The 16,161-nt window shown below is 37.8% G+C and overlaps 1 protein-coding gene across 3 annotated transcripts in view; it reads left to right on the forward strand.

Annotated features, from left to right (window-relative positions):
* The first annotated feature begins 3,136 nt into the window (after window positions 1–3,136).
* elmo2 (engulfment and cell motility 2) overlaps window positions 3,137–16,161 on the forward strand; it is a 52,377-nt gene continuing 39,352 nt past the window's right edge. The window contains exons 1-8 of one of the 3 annotated variants that reach the window (XM_042733501.1): window positions 3,137–3,392; window positions 8,366–8,456; window positions 8,736–8,776; window positions 12,397–12,469; window positions 12,755–12,805; window positions 12,910–13,079; window positions 13,487–13,586; window positions 14,828–14,979. In XM_042733501.1, the coding sequence (XP_042589435.1) occupies window positions 8,370–8,456; window positions 8,736–8,776; window positions 12,397–12,469; window positions 12,755–12,805; window positions 12,910–13,079; window positions 13,487–13,586; window positions 14,828–14,979 (674 nt within the window). In that variant the 5' untranslated portion in view covers window positions 3,137–3,392; window positions 8,366–8,369. The remainder of the gene's footprint in view (window positions 3,393–8,365; window positions 8,457–8,735; window positions 8,777–12,396; window positions 12,470–12,754; window positions 12,806–12,909; window positions 13,080–13,486; window positions 13,587–14,827; window positions 14,980–16,161) is intronic. The other 2 variants (XM_042733499.1, XM_042733500.1) reach the window with 2 other exon arrangements.

Consider the following 16,161-nt stretch of genomic DNA (forward strand, 5'->3'; position numbering starts at 1 on the left):
GTTATCCACACATCATGTGTTCATGAATTCATTGACATCTACTGCTCCATGGATGTACCTGACTAGCACATCTCTGCTATGTATGTTTGAATTGTAACAACGCCTGCTGTGTCTGAGGAACATGGGTGAGCTACACTATATTCTGTTAGTTAAATAGTATAGTTAATAAAGCTTTAAACACCACCTGACTTCTGAACTTGGTCTCATATGTAACTTGAACCTGATGAGGTCATGAATTGACAGCTGGACTTTCCATCTGAAGATGTTTCCTGTGCAGTTTTTGAAAATCAGAGCTCAGGAAGCAAACATCTCGTCATTATGCTAGGCTCATCACAGATGGTGTGGACGACAGATGTGATGTGATGGTTGAGCTGTCCTGTGACTGCATTATATTCATCGGTGGGTGTAGAGTGAAGGTTTGAGGAAAGTAAGGAATCAGGAGTCTCTTCACTGAAACAAATGGACCAAAAAAAAGCTTTGGCTGTTATCATGATGCACTGCTCACAGGCAGATCTACTGAAGAAGAGGAATGTCAGAGTCACATGGGGTGCCTCAAGGATCAGTGTTTGGTCCCCTCCTGTTCTCCATAAACACAGCCTCACTGGTGCATGATCATAAGGGTACATGGGATTCCTGTCAGGATATGCAGTTCAGCTCTTTGTCCTTTTCAAAACTGGACTACTGAAATGCTGTATTAGCCAACTAGCACTACTAAAGCAGTGTTCATAATGTTGTGATTTCGAGATAACATGACATTCTACTCCTCAGACTCTGAATTGTGCATTTCTATGGCACCATCAATGGCTAAGTAGCGCCTAAATTTATCTGTAGTGGTCAGATGGTACCGCGGTCACATGGTCCAAGCTAGCCCACGGACCGTTGGCTGAATGTCTGATGCATATGGCACACAAAAGTTAAAACACTTTAGGAGTTTCGAAGTAGTCATCGGATTGGTTGAATTATACAGGATTTCCGGGAGACCTGTGTGTCGCGTTCTTCAATGTTCCGCCTGGAAACAAAGATGACGTGATGCCAAACCTCCTCACGAAAAAAGAAAGCCGTCGTGACGGTGAAAGAAATGAACTGTGATTGGTTGTTTGACATGTCAGTAGGCATTGGCCAATGAAAGCTGCCATGGATTCCAGACCTTCAGCCGTCAGTCTGAAGATCTGGCTATGCGAGACTAGGTCCAAGTTGTGGCTCTCAGAACTTTCCCAACTTTAAAATTGCAATTACGAATTCTGCAAGCCTTTGGTGATGATAGTGTTACCATAGAAACGCATAATTCCAAGTCTGAGGATGCAGACAGCTCCGTGTCGAGCGTCACATTGTCTTGAAATTACTGTTATTATGACAAGGCGTGAATAAAACTTGAACCTCTGCAGATGATCCAGAATGTGGAAACATGTCTGGTACTCAGTTAGCCAACATGGACTAAACTCTAAACTCACTCCACTGGCTTCAGATTTTAGGTTTTGATGCTGACTTGCAGGACTTCTACTGAAAGAACACCACCCCAATACATTCCTACAAGTATATGAGCCAACTAAGGTCACTGAGTGAGTGACGCCTTGCTCCTTCATTGTGTTTCCAAAACCTCTGCTAGAATGAGCTGCTAACCTCTCCCTGAACTGCTGAGACCATCACAGCTTTTTTACAAGCACTGAATCACTCCACAACCTTCAACCAATTTCAACCGCATTTCACTTCTGCTTTTGCTTGCAGTCTGAACTAGTTCAGCTTGCACTTAGTGAATGCAGGACATTGGTGATGATGGAAATGCATCTGTCTGGTGTCATTTTAGAGCTTGATTGATGTTTTCATTATTTGGAGAGCAGTGAAGAAAAAAAAAACACTTTTAGAGTCTCACTGAAGAAAGTCACAGGTTTGGAATGATGTGATGCTGAATAAATGATGACAGAAAGATCACATTTTTGAATTAACCACTACTCTTAAGATTATTAACTGTTTTTCCCAAACTTTTTTGGTAGCCAACCTCTTTTATCTAAAATATTTACTTGAAATACCCTTAAATTTTACGCTAGTATTTCAGTCATTTAACTTGAACAACATATTTGCATGTTCAGTTTTCTGATGTTGATTAATGGAAACATGACATGCAGGTTAACAAATAAAATATATCTTTTTAGTTAGTATTTTATTTGTATTGTTTTTATTGTTTTGCTAGCTTACAAAACACAGTTTGGGAATACTGCTTTAACATACGTCCAGAAATATATTCAACAATTTTTAATGAACGTAATGTTCATAACAATTCAGAGACACTGATGTTTAATAAGAAATTATCTTAACGCACAGTTGAAATTCTGATGTTCAGTGTTTTAAGAGTGTGTGCTGCTTGCAATTCCAAGGTCATGGGTTCAACTCCAAGAGAAATCATGAATAGAAATGCTATAATCAGACGCTGATGCATTCTCCTCTGTGGGGTCGTGAGGATGCTGGAGGAAACACAGCACAGGGCTTATATGTACAAACGTGGATGTTATATTCATTGGTTTCCGTGACAACAGAGAAATGCTGAAGCTGTATCCATAACAACAACTTGCAGGACAAAGGGCTATAAAAACAATGAAGATCTAGAGGAGACAGAGAGAGCATTAAGAGAGCATTAAACATGTCTACGCTCAGAAAACTGCTGAACTGTCATGATGTCATCCTACAAACCCACTGTATCTATGTATCATGATGACTACGTATTAAGTTAAACGTATAAGTAAAAGTTTGATTGAAACATGACTCTTGAGGATTTTACCTCCTATAAGAGAGATCTGATGTGTGTGTTGTCTCCTCTATAACTGATTCTGTGTGAGTAGACGTTTGTATTTTTATATTTAACTTAAGAGACACTACACTCATTCTTCGTATGCCATGTTTTTTTCATCTCATCAGTAGTTTATGGTGTTTCGTGTCATCAGTATCTGAGTCACTATTAACATTATTGCTGATACTTCCAGTACTTTTTAACAGCTACTCTACCCACCTGTCTCGAGGTGACCAGTCAAGTAGTAGTTAACTAGATCTAGATGCTGCTGCAGTGACTCATAGGGGCGGGGCTTGAGCGCGTCGATCACTGCAGCTCGGGTGCTGATTGGCTGTTGTGAGGTGTGGGCGGGATCAGACGGAGGGCTGAATCATTCGCTTACAGTTAGACCGATTTTAAGCGATCTCTGGTTCTCTGTGCTGGGTTATATAGCGCGGATCCCCGATCAACTTTATTATAACAGGTGAACGTACGCATCAGGATGATGAAGAGTGTGGTGGTGCTGGTGATGAAGAAGAAGATGTGATAGTGTAAACTCCGCCCACCAGCCTCCATCTGAACAGCAGCTCACACATCGAGCACAACATCGCTTTTTATCGCTCGGTTTGGGGTAAGAACATCGCGCTGATGAAAACGACACATCGCATCATGAACACGATAAACACACTCAGCGGTGTCTCATTAATATTTGCGCCATTTGCGTGCATTTCAGCAGTCGATTTTGTGCGGATTTCTCAGTTTGACGTTTTGTGATGGATGCATTATGCGGTGATTGCGGAGTTAAACGCGTGTAATTGCGACCAAAAGTGGTGCGATTTTAATTCGCATTGTATCGACGCCCATGATCCGATTCGAGCACGTTAAGTAACGTTCATGTGTGCCAGTGTCACGTCAGTGTCTTTGAGTGTCATTGTGTGTCGTTTAAACGACACGTTCAGTCTTTCATCGTTACTTGATGTATGTGTTGAACTGAACTCATCTACAACATGACTGTAATGTTGTAAAACTCAAACAGCGTTAAAGATAACTGATATGCGGTGCAGTGACATCTACAAGAATAAATAAATGATAAACACACACACACACACACACACACACACACACTGTATGGAAGTAAAATAATGCCATATGTCTTTGAAATAAAAAAAGCATGTTGAATAGCACTAACTGAAAAATAATGCCTTAATTTTTCAGGGCTGGCATTTTTAGGTCCTGAAATTTAGCAAAGTTGTTTATTTAAGCTGTGAATATTTCAATTCAAAATATTTCACACACATTTTCATACTTAAAATTTCAATAATTAATTTTAATTCTTCCAGAATTCACTTCCAAAATATTCAATCTGTTTAAAAATACGATGTATATTATTCGACAGGCAAATTTCGGTCCATTTTATTTCACTTTCCAAATTCGCTTCCACTAATTCAGTGATTAAAATTCGGCAGAAAATGTGTCATTGCACATCCGGGATCTGCAGGAATAGAGTAGATGCATGATCTCTAGCAGCTGTCAGTCGCTCACCAGCAGGTGGCGCAAGCAGCTGTTGATGAAGTCATTTACAAAAACTGACCTGCAGAAATGGAGCAAGCGCTAAGTAGTAGTTTTGATTATCGGGGGCCAGTATAAACGTATAAAAGCTGATTGTGTGTGTTTAATTCAACATCTTCTCTGTTTCCCATAGCCTACATGTAAAAAGCGTTCTCTACCACAAAGGAGATCATAATGCTATTTTACCCAGGGCTTGAAAACGAAAAAAAAAAAAAAAAATCTGTTTACTCCGAGCAGAATCAATATTTGACCGTTTCTGTTCCTGCGTTCCTCTGATATTACCGTTCCGAAACCGGTTCCGGTGGAAGAAATACCGGTTAATAACGTTATCTGCAGAGGTTCAAGAAAACAATTTTCTTTGCCTATAATTTGCCTAATAATAATAAAATACAGTGTTTTCTTTACTCAAAAAAAAAAAAAGGCAAAAAGAGAGATCTGGTAACGTTAGCCAAGTAACAGCCAATGCAGCATCATCTCTTCTAAATTTTGGCCAAATGTAGGCTACTAAACAAACAAACAAACAAAAAAATCTGTCAACACTTTAAAGACATTAAAGTATTTTTAAGATATTTAAAAATTGTTGCTCCATTGTAAAAAAAAAATAATAATAATAATAATTCTGTACAACGGAGCAGTGTAACTTTTTTATTTGTTTCTTTAACTGTATTTTATTTTGATAATGAACAGGCTGGTTGGTTATTCAGAAGCAAGACATTATTCAAAGCTGTCAAGCTTTTACAAAATAATTAAAATTGTAAAGCTTTTGCAAAATAAAGAATACTCTCTGCTGTTTTGTTTTCCTTTCCGAAAACTTTGGAACGTGTCACAGTGAACCGTAATTTAGCAGATTTTTTTCTTTCGTTTCGTTAATCTGTCAGTATGATTTAAGTGAAATATTTTTATTGTATATGTCTATATTCCTTTTTATGTTAGCCTATAGTTTTTCTGTTTTCTCCTTTCACAGAAGCGCTGCAGGTGTGTGTGATCTGTTGAATTCATTCTACATCTTATGAACGAACGCTCAAGGTTTCATTCAGAAATCTGTTAGAGAAAAGAAAACGCATTACGTGGCTCAGTGCACTAACGCAATGACAGATATTAAAAGACCAAACTCAGATCTTACTGATGATGCAAACTATGTACAGGCAGATGAGGATATGAACACAAAGTTATGGAACACGCAAAACTGCACGTTAAACATTTCCCATAAAGAAAACACTTAACGTTTATTGCGTCAAGATAGTGATAATAAATTATTAATTCGGCATCTAATTAATAAAATATTTTTCTGTATATTATGTACATTTAAGCAAATGTGCCCAGAATATGAGCCCACAACCCACAAAGTTTCACCAAACCATTTCTTCTCCAAAAGAAAACCAAGCGCAGCAGTTTTATGTTTGATATTCGCTGCATATTTGCCTAAGCTGCAAAATTACCTCAAAATGAAACAAAGTACAATAATTTATTCAAATTAATGTTACAGTAAATGAATAATTTACTCAAACTGACTAAATATATATTGCATAACTCACCTAGACAATACTTTCCCTAAGTATGTACACTACACAAATTTTTTTTAAGAATATAATTACAGTAATTCACCAAAATGGGGTTTTTCATGTTCCAAGTGTTGTATGTTACTAGTGACCTAGTCTCAGCCTCAGACGTCACGCCCACTGACCGCTGAAGGTCCGGCTATGCGAGACTACTAGTATAGTACTATATAGCTTGCATAATCATCAGTAAAGTGTGTTCGGAGATCTGAGGTCTTATATCACTGTATTAGTTTACTGAGGCGTGTTACACGTCGTTGGGGAATCCTGGAGTGTGACATACGAGGGTAACCCCAGTATTACAGCACAGTCTCACACAAGCCATGATACAAAGTTATGGAAACTAAGCAACCCAAAGCATTATATGCCTTCCTCCTCAGATATAATGTTAGCTTTGTACTTAAACGTTGAGTAAAATAGCATTATAATCTCCTTTGTGGTAGAGAACGCTACTTACATGTAGGCTACGGGAAACAGCGAAGATGTTGAATTAAACACACACGTTTATACTTGCCCCGATAATCAAAACTACTACTTAGCGCTTGCTCCATTTCTGCAGATCAGTTTTTGTAAATGAATGACTTAATCCACCTGTTGCTTTGGTCTTCATCAGCAGCTGCTTGCACCACCTGCTGGTGAGCGATTGACCGCAGCTGGAGATCATGCATCGGTGCTCTACTGCTATTCCTGCAGATCCCGGATGTGCAATGGCGAATTTTAACCACTTAATTAGTGGAAGCAAATTTGGAAAGTGAAATAAAATGGACCGAAATTTGCCTTTTGAATATTATGCATCGTATTTTTAAACAGATTGAATATTTTGGAAGTGAATTCTGGAAGGTGTACAGTATATGAATTATTTTAATTATGAAAATGTGTGTGAAATATTTTGAATTGAAATATTCACAGCTTAAATAAACATCTGTGTTAGATTCCAGGACCTAAAAATGCAAGCACTGTTAATGCAATGCATTATCTTTTCAGTCAGTGCTATTCAACATGCTTTTTTTGTTTCAAAGACATATGGCATTATTTTACTTCCATAACACTCAAATTAAAATTCAGCTCAAAATTGAAATAACAAACAAAAAAATCTATAGCCGGGTTACCATCTAAAGCTGTGAATTTAACTTACTCGCAAAATTGGAATATCGCACAAAGCATTTGCGAACAAGCACCGTTTCCATCCAACGAATCAAAGGAAATAAGATCGTCACTACCTGATAAACTGGCACTATACATCACTAAGAAAAGTAGGAGAAACTACTGAATATAATAATTTTCCTATATAATAAATTACTTGCACCTCAGAGTGAGCAGACGAAACACAGTGAATGTGGATATTGCTTTCGGAGGTGGATGCTGCTGTTTCGGAACGCAGTCGTTTAACAGTTCTGGGAGGCAATTATACAGAAATACTTTGATGACAGACTTTGCTCTGGCATTTCCAAATGACCATATAACAACATTTCAGATGCTGTGGAACGAGATTGGTCTGCTGGTTAGTCAGGATTGACCGTCCCATAGTGCAAAGTCATGACTTTTTTGATGCGCTTGGAGGAATTTATTCGCAAAATGCATTTCCATCTCCCATTATTCACATTAACCCTTTTTTTTTGCACAAGTCAAAAACCACCTCAAGCGACCGTAAAAACTTTATTTGCAAATTAAGGCATTTTTATTTGAAATTCAGCATTTCCATCACTTGATTCTGATGCGATACTTTAAAATGTGCATAAAAGCCAGCTTTTGGAAACTGATGGAAACCCAGCTTGTAACAGACACATTCCAACTCAGAATCTGTTTTAGTGACTATTTGGTAATAGAACTCAAATGTTGAGTCAAGAATCTTACAGTCACTGTCAAAACATTACTTTCTGAGACACCCTACAAAGACATTATTTCACCAGAGTCTGACAATTAAACTGGCTTAAGAGATTCATAAACCATATGCAAACCTTGGCAGTTAAAAGCACTGTTTTTCTGTTGGTTAAAACATTAAATCAACATATTTAAGAACCATCTTAAGCTGAAATACAATTGCTCTTTCTGTAATTATAATCCTTTATTTATTTATTTTTATTTTTTTCTTTTCACACCTGAAATAAAGACAGATGAAGACTCAAAGTTACAGACAGAGATTCAACTTTGCTATAACTGGAAACCTGTTTGCATTTCTGTAAGAGAACACGTCAAAGTCATTGGTTTCTGGAGCGAGTGTGTGGCATACTGATACGAGCGCCGTTCACACTGACAGCGATTCACAGCCACAAAGCCACCGGACGTCATTCAGTTTCTGACCGCTGGAGAAGTGACAGATATGCAAATAAGCAGGGAAGTGATGCACTGACTACCAATGGGAGAGCAGAGAGCGACACAGCCACTAGAAAACAACAGCACAGTTACTCTTGTGCCGTGTAAATGTGTTCTGATGAAGTATGTCATATGTGAGCTGATGGCTTGTGTTTTCGCCGTCAAGGCCGATGCCTGCCATGCCGCCTCCATCAGACATCGTGAAGGTGGCCATCGAGTGGCCCGGTGCAAATGCTCAACTCATTGAATTTGACCAGGTACTGTTTACCACTCATGCGCTAGTGTTACTAACACTGGTGCTTTTGTTTGACCTGCTGAGATTTTTCTCCTCTCACAGGCAGCACACACTTAGGAAAATGTGTCATGGTGATATTATACATCAATATACTGTTGCTCCTGCAGATACTGATATAGCATAAATGAGCATTTATTTGTGGGTGTTTATGGGTAAAAACAGTAACTGTGATTGCTGTAGTATTTGAGGAGAAACAATGTGCTGTTGGAGATTCAGTGTGTGATGTTTGTGTGTGTTGCAGAAGAAGCCGCTGGCGTCCATCATTAGGGAAGTGTGTGATGGGTAAGTCTGTCTCTAAACACTGAATCCACCCTGGCATCCATCTGAACACAGAGCTCTGAACAACCTGAAGCCAAGACAGATGAGCCGAGACCACCTGACCTCAACTCACTCGCTCTCGTCTCTTTATAATAACTCTAGTGTTACTTCACTCATTGTGCACTGTCAGCTTCCATCTTCTGTGACATCACTCAGTGACTAGATTTGCATACTCATGAGATTATCTTGGGTCCCAGTCATGGTTTATATTATCTATCTATCTATCTATCTATCTATCTGTCGATATATATATACATACAGGTGCTGGTCATATAATTAGAATATCATCAAAAAGTTAATTTCACTAATTCCATTCAAAAAGTAAAACTTGTATATTATATTCATTCATTACACACAGACTGATATATTTCAAATGTTTATTTCTTTTAATTTTGATGATTATAACTGACAACTAAGGGAAAAACCCAAATTCAGTATCTCAGAAAATTAGAATATTACTTAAGACCAATACAAAGAAAGGATTTTTAGAAATCTTGGCCAACTGAAAAGTATGAGCATGTACAGCACTCAATACTTAGTTGGGGCTCCTTTTGCCTGAATTACTGCAGCAATGCGGCGTGGCATGGAGTCGATCAGTCTGTGGCACTGCTCAGGTGTTATGAGAGCCCAGGTTGCTCTGATAGTGGCCTTCAGCTCTTCTGCATTCTTGGGTCTGGTATATCACATCTTCCTCTTCACAATACCCCATAGATTTTCTTTGGGGTTAAGGTCAGGCGAGTTTGCTGGCCAATTAAGAACAGGGATACCATGGTCCTTAAACTAGGTACTGGAAGCTTTGGCACTGTGTGCAGGTGCCAAGTCCTGTTGGAAAATGAAATCTGCATCTCCATAAAGTTGGTCAGCAGCAGGAAGCATGAAGTGCTCTAAAACTTCCTGGTATACGGCTGCGTTGACCTTGGACCACAGAAAAAAACAGTGGACCAACACCAGCAGATGACATGGCACCCCAAACCATCACTGACTGTGGAAACTTCACACTGGACCTCAAGCAACGTGGATTGTGTGCCTCTCCTCTCTTCCTCCAGACTCTGGGACCCTGATTTCCAAAGGAAATGCAAAATTTACTTTTAACAGAGAACATAACTTTGGACCACTCAGCAGCAGTCCAGTCCTTTTTGAAGCGAGACGCTTCAGACGCTGTCTGTTGTTCAAGTGTGGCTTGACACAAGGAATGCGAAAGCTGAAACCCATGTCTTGCATACGTCTGTGCGTAGTGGTTATTGAAGCACTGACTCCAGCTGCAGTCCACTCTTTGTGAATCTCCCCCACATTTTTGAATGGGTTTTGTTTCACAATCCTCTCCAGGGTGCGGTTATCCCTATTGCTTGTACACTTTTTTCTATCACATCTTTTCCTTCCCTTCGCCTCTCTATTAATGTGCTTGGACACAGAGCTCTGTGAACAGCCAGCCTCTTTTGCAATGACCTTTTGTGTCTTGCCCTCCTTGTGCAAGGTGTCAGTGGTCGTCTTATGGACAACTGTCAAGTCAGCAGTCTTCCCCATGATTGTGTAGCCTACAAAACTAGACTGAGAGACCATTTGCAGGTGTTTTGAGTTAATTAGCTGATTAGAGTGTGGCACCAGGTGTCTTCAATATTGAACCTTTTCACAATATTCTAATTTTCTGAGATACCTAATTTGGGATTTTCCTTAGTTATCAGTTATAATCATCAAAATTAAAAGAAATAAAAAAATGAAATATATGAGTCTGTGTGTAATGAATGAATATAATATACAAGTTTCACTTTTTGAATGGAATTAGTGAAATAAATCAACTTTTTGATGATATCTTAATTATATGACCAGCACCTATATATATATATATATTATAAATAATATCAACCGAGGTTGATTCAGGTTAAATCAGCTAGAAATAGCTCTTTAAGTTAACATTTCACAGGTTATCACATTTTAAAGGTGCAATGTGTAATATTTACAACGATCTATTTACAGAAATGCAATATAATATACATAACTATGTTTTCAGAGGTGTATAAAGACCTTACTTAATGAACCGTTATCTTTTTATTACCTTAGATTGAGCTATTTCTATCTACATACACCGCGGGTCCCCTTACATGGAAGTCGCCACCATGTTTCTACAGTAGCCCTAAACGGACAAACTGCTCTACTGAGCATTGCATCGATTTATTGAATAATTAAGTAAATATAATTCCTTTGTAAAGAAATCTCATTGCTCTCTGCTGTCTTTACCGATGACGTCTTTACCTGTGGGGGCCACCTTAGCTTCTCTAAAGGGAGGGGTGAGCGGGGGACTGGGCTGATGGTTGCAATTTGCAGCCTCACCACTAGATGCCGCTAGAATTTACACACTGCACCTTTAAGGTATGGTTTATATTTTAGTAAGCATGTTGTAATGAATACGTTTATAATGCAGTAAATGAATGATGCTTAATCTCCAAAGATTATTTTCTCTGTTTATTTGTAACCTGATTGTACACAAATCATATCAGACGATTCATATCAAATGAATGAATCAGTGTAAAAACACGTTCAGAAACAGTCAAACTAATATAAGAACAAATGGACTTGTGTGACTCCTGTTCATCATTAAACAGTCCTGCTCTTAGATGGATGTGCAAGTATGTGAAGCCTTCTGTTCATTTTACTTCAGAAATCACAATGATATGAAAACCCATTTTCATTACGGATTAGACATTCGTGACTTTTTTCCTTCTTAAAATTATGATAAAAAATAAAAATCACTCTTTTTATTTTTTATATCAGAGATATAGAGATATATCTCAGAATTGCGAGATATAAACAGAATTCTGACGTTTTTCTTTGAATTTATGTCTTGCAACTCTATTTTTTTTTTTGTTTCTTCCACAAAATAAACAATAAAAAGGTCATTGACATTTAATCTCACAATTCTGACATTTCTGAGTTTATAGTTAAGTTTATAAATTATTAATCTGAGATTTTATAAATAATATCAGTGATACTAAAAAAAATTTGACCCAATAAAATCAGTTAATTTACATGTTATTATTTTTTACTACATATTATTCATACAATCCCCCCCCCCCCCCAAAAAAAAAAAAAAATGTTGCGTCGTGATATAAACCAATACTGGTATACAAAATGGCACTCAAAAATATTCCACGAGAAAAATGCAAAATTCTGAGAAAAAGCAAAAAAAGCGTCCAAATTTTAAAATAAAAGTCACAAAGTAGCTTTCTTATTTTTTTCATTATGTGGCTTCCAATGATCTTCCAAACACTGTCATGCTGTTTATGCAAAATCATCAAGCACGTTGTTTTCTGATGATTGTTTATGTAAAACTAAGTCCCAGCTTATGAATGTCAATTGTGATGTCAATTTAAACAATAAATATACTGAACGTGACTGTAATGTCTTAATGGTTGAATGTGTGTTTAAATCAATCTTCTAACTCTGTCCTGTAATGTGCTGTTTAAGACTTTCACATCTTTAGATTTGATTTTCTCTCAAGGGTTTAAGATTATTATATGTCATGAGTAGAAAGCGGTCTGTGTGTGTTTCATGAAGGGCTCACGCTGTGAGTGTTGTGTTTGTTGTAGATGGTCTCTGTCGGGTTCAGAGCAGTTCGCCCTGCGTTACGCTGACGGGCCACAGCTCTACATCACTGAACAGGTCAGACTCTCGCTCACAGAGATCCTCATGAACCGTCTTTAATAACCAGCACAGATTATGTTTATGCTCTAGTGTCTGATATGCAGAACTGACTTTTGATCACTGGTAACTAAATAGTCGATACAATAAAACTACAACAATAAAAACATTACATGCTTTCTCAGAATTCATATAAATATTATAACTGGGGTAGGTTTTTTGACTGTGTTCGTGAAGCCAGATCTACTATATACAGACATCCAAAGCTCTAGTGAGGTGTTGCAGTTGTTTGTCTGTGTGTTTCAGAGCCGCGGTGAAATTAAAAACGGCACCATCCTCAGACTGGCCATCTCTCCTGTAAGTCTGAGCGCAATCACAAAACCCTCTGCTGGATTGAGACGGGGATCAGCAGTGTAGACTCGCTGTAGGCCTGACTGGTGTGTGGTGTTTTGTGGTGTTAGATGCGAGCGGCTCGGCAGCTGCTGGAGCGCATCCAGTCTCATGGGATTGACGCGCGTCTGGAGGCTCTGAAAGAGCTGGCCAAACTCTCTGCTGACCCCACGTTCGCCGCAGAGTTCATCAACATGGAAGGCCTGGCGACGCTGGCGCGGCTGGTGGAGAGCGGCACACAGTACGAGTCCTCCACAATTTTGTTGGCGCTAACAGTGTTTTTTGAGAAAAGTCTCTTCTGCTCACCAAAGCTGCATTTATTTGATCAAAAAACTACAGTAAAAACAGTAATATTGAATTTAAAATAAGTGTTTTCTGTGTGAATTTATTGTAAAATGTCATTTATTCCTGTGAATCAAAGCTGAATTTTCAGCATCATTACTCGTTTACGAATCTAATTGAAGTGAAATGGAAAATAATAAATCCTTTGTTTATTGTTTCAAATTTTGCTTGTAGTTATTAGTAACCTTATAGTGGAAATTATGTTGTATACCGTGTTTTGGCAGCACTGGAATCTGTTGCAGTGTGTGTGTTTCAGACACGTGTGTGGGATGCTGCTGTAGACTGATTTGTCTTTTATGTCTGCAGTTTTGGAGAGATGTTGGCCTTCACTCTCACAGCGTTTCTGGAGCTCATGGATCATGGCATCGTGTCCTGGGATCTGATTTCTGTGTCCTTCATCAAACAGGCAAGTAAAACACATTTAACAGCTCTATCTCTTTCTAAAGTAGCCTTTCTCAACCGCTTTGGTTAAAAAAAACAATGGACTTTTACTGGAATTTGATCTTGAAAATCTCTGAAAATTGTAAACTTGTCTTGTATGTGTTTTTCTTCAATACATGCATTATTTCAAGATTTAATTGAATACATTGAGCATTTCAATTGACCTTTTGCTTTGGAAAAAGTATTTTCTAGATGATTGTCTGATGCATAATGGGGGTTCAGGGATAGGTGCTGCTGCTGTAGTTAAAGTTCACAATCACTGTATGCAATCTGAAGCTAGTTAATAAGTCAGTTCATCTAATAATTTGCACATACACTGCCATTCAAATTTGGGGTCAGTAATAATTTTTTATAGACATTAACACTTTTATTCAGCAAAGATGCACTAAATTGATCAAATGTACCAGTGAAGACATTTATAATGTTACAGTTAGATTTCTATTTCAAATAAATGCTGTCCTTTTGAACTCTCTATTCATCTGTAAATGCTGAAAAATAAAATGTATCACAGTTTCAGTATGTATAGTATTATAGTATCAATATTGAGCAGCACAGCTGTTTTCAACATTGATAATAATCAGAAATTTTTGTTGAGCAGCAAATCAAAATAAAAAAATAATCACATAAAAAAAATATACACAAAATAACTTATTAACTATGCTGAAAATACAGCTGCACATCACAGCACTCAATCGTTTTTGTTTACATAATATGTGTGTGTACTGTGTATATTTATTATGAATATATAAATACACACACATGCATGTATATATTTCAGAAAAATATGTTATGTTTATATATTAAAATTTACATATAATATAAATTATATAAATATAAATATATGTAAATATTTTCAAAACATACTGTATGTGTGTGTATTTATATATATACATAATGAACATACATAGTATGCACACATATATTATGTAAACAAAAACTTGTATTTTGGATGCAATTAATCACGGTTAATCGTTTGACAGCAATAGAGCAAGTTTAGAGATATTCGAATAGAAAACAATTAGAATTCTTATAATATTTCACTATTTTTAATGTATTTTTGATCAAATAAATGCAACCGTGGTGCATCTTACTGATCCCTAAAGGAAATGAATTTGCTGTCAGTGTTCAGTTGGATTGTCTGGAAGATTGCAGCTGATGAGGTGAATGATGATGTCAGTGATGTGATTGACGTGTGGTGTGTGACAGATCTCGGGATACGTGAACCAGCCCATGGTGGACGTGTCCATTCTGCAGCGCTCACTGGCCATCCTGGAGAGCATGGTGCTGAACAGCCACAGCCTGTACCAGCGGGTGGCGCAGGAGACCACTGTGGCACAGCTCATCGCACACCTGCAAGTGTGAGCACATACACGCACACACACACGCACACACTCACCGCAGCGCAGGTCACATGCCTCTCTCCTGCACGCACACACACACACACACACTCAGGTACTGACAGGAGGACAGGGCCGCGTGTGTGACTGGACACCTAGAGTAAAACATCACAGGACTGTCAAAGGGGTCATGAAATGCAGTTTCAAACTTTCAGATTAGTTTCTCAATGATAGTTTATATATCCAGTATTGATAAATTGGCTAAGCTCATCACACCGCATCCACGCTCTGTTTTACAGCGTGTCGTGTGTGTTGATACTTGAGAGCCCGAGACAGAAGAAAAACGTCTGCAACAGTCTGTTTCAGCTTGCTTCACTCTAAGCATATTGTTTTAAAAGTGCTTTTATTACTCCTCATGTGTTGGTATGTACTGATTTTATTAGCAGCACAAATACAGTGATACGCTTGATGTCTTAATAGTGTTAAATGTACTGCGTGTCCTCTGAGGACAAAATGCATGGCACTGCCGTATCTTTCAATAAAAGATGTTTAATAAGTGGCAGCATGTATAATGATAATTCAGGAAACTGTGAGCTGTGAAGTTGCTCTTCAGCCATGCATTTATAATGCTAGGAAGGCCATGCAAAGATTTTGGAGCTGCAGTTTCTTTACATCCACTGCCAGAACAACGTCTGCATTATACAGGATGTTCCCAGTTTGTGGTCTTTTGTTATCCTTACGAAAATCAACCTGGTTTTATGGTAGTAGCCATGTTTTTTTGGCGGATTGATTACCATTTGCATAACCACAGTTTCACTACAAATACCATGGTTAAACTTTGGTTAGTGTAGCAAAATCATGGTTAATTTTCAAAGGAATACTTCCTGTTTGCTGTTCTGTTTCAGTTTGTAGTCTTTCTTGTAATTTTGATTATCAGGTGGGTCAGAGTTGGTTATAATGCGCTACACAGCAACGTTACTGTATTCTAATTACTTTTTCTGGTAACGCAGTAATGTAATTGTGTTACATTTTACATTTATGTAATTTGATTACAGTTACTAAAATCAATAGTCAATAAAATAACGTTACTTAAATATATGTAATAAATCACCGGAGAATGAGAGCTAAGATGCAGATGAGTCCTACAACATTTAGATACAATGAAAGGTTGCTTATCATATTTCAAAATGTTGCACTCAATTT

This window comes from Cyprinus carpio, chromosome B11 (assembly GCF_018340385.1).
Source record: "Cyprinus carpio isolate SPL01 chromosome B11, ASM1834038v1, whole genome shotgun sequence".
Classification (NCBI taxonomy): domain Eukaryota; kingdom Metazoa; phylum Chordata; class Actinopteri; order Cypriniformes; family Cyprinidae; genus Cyprinus; species Cyprinus carpio.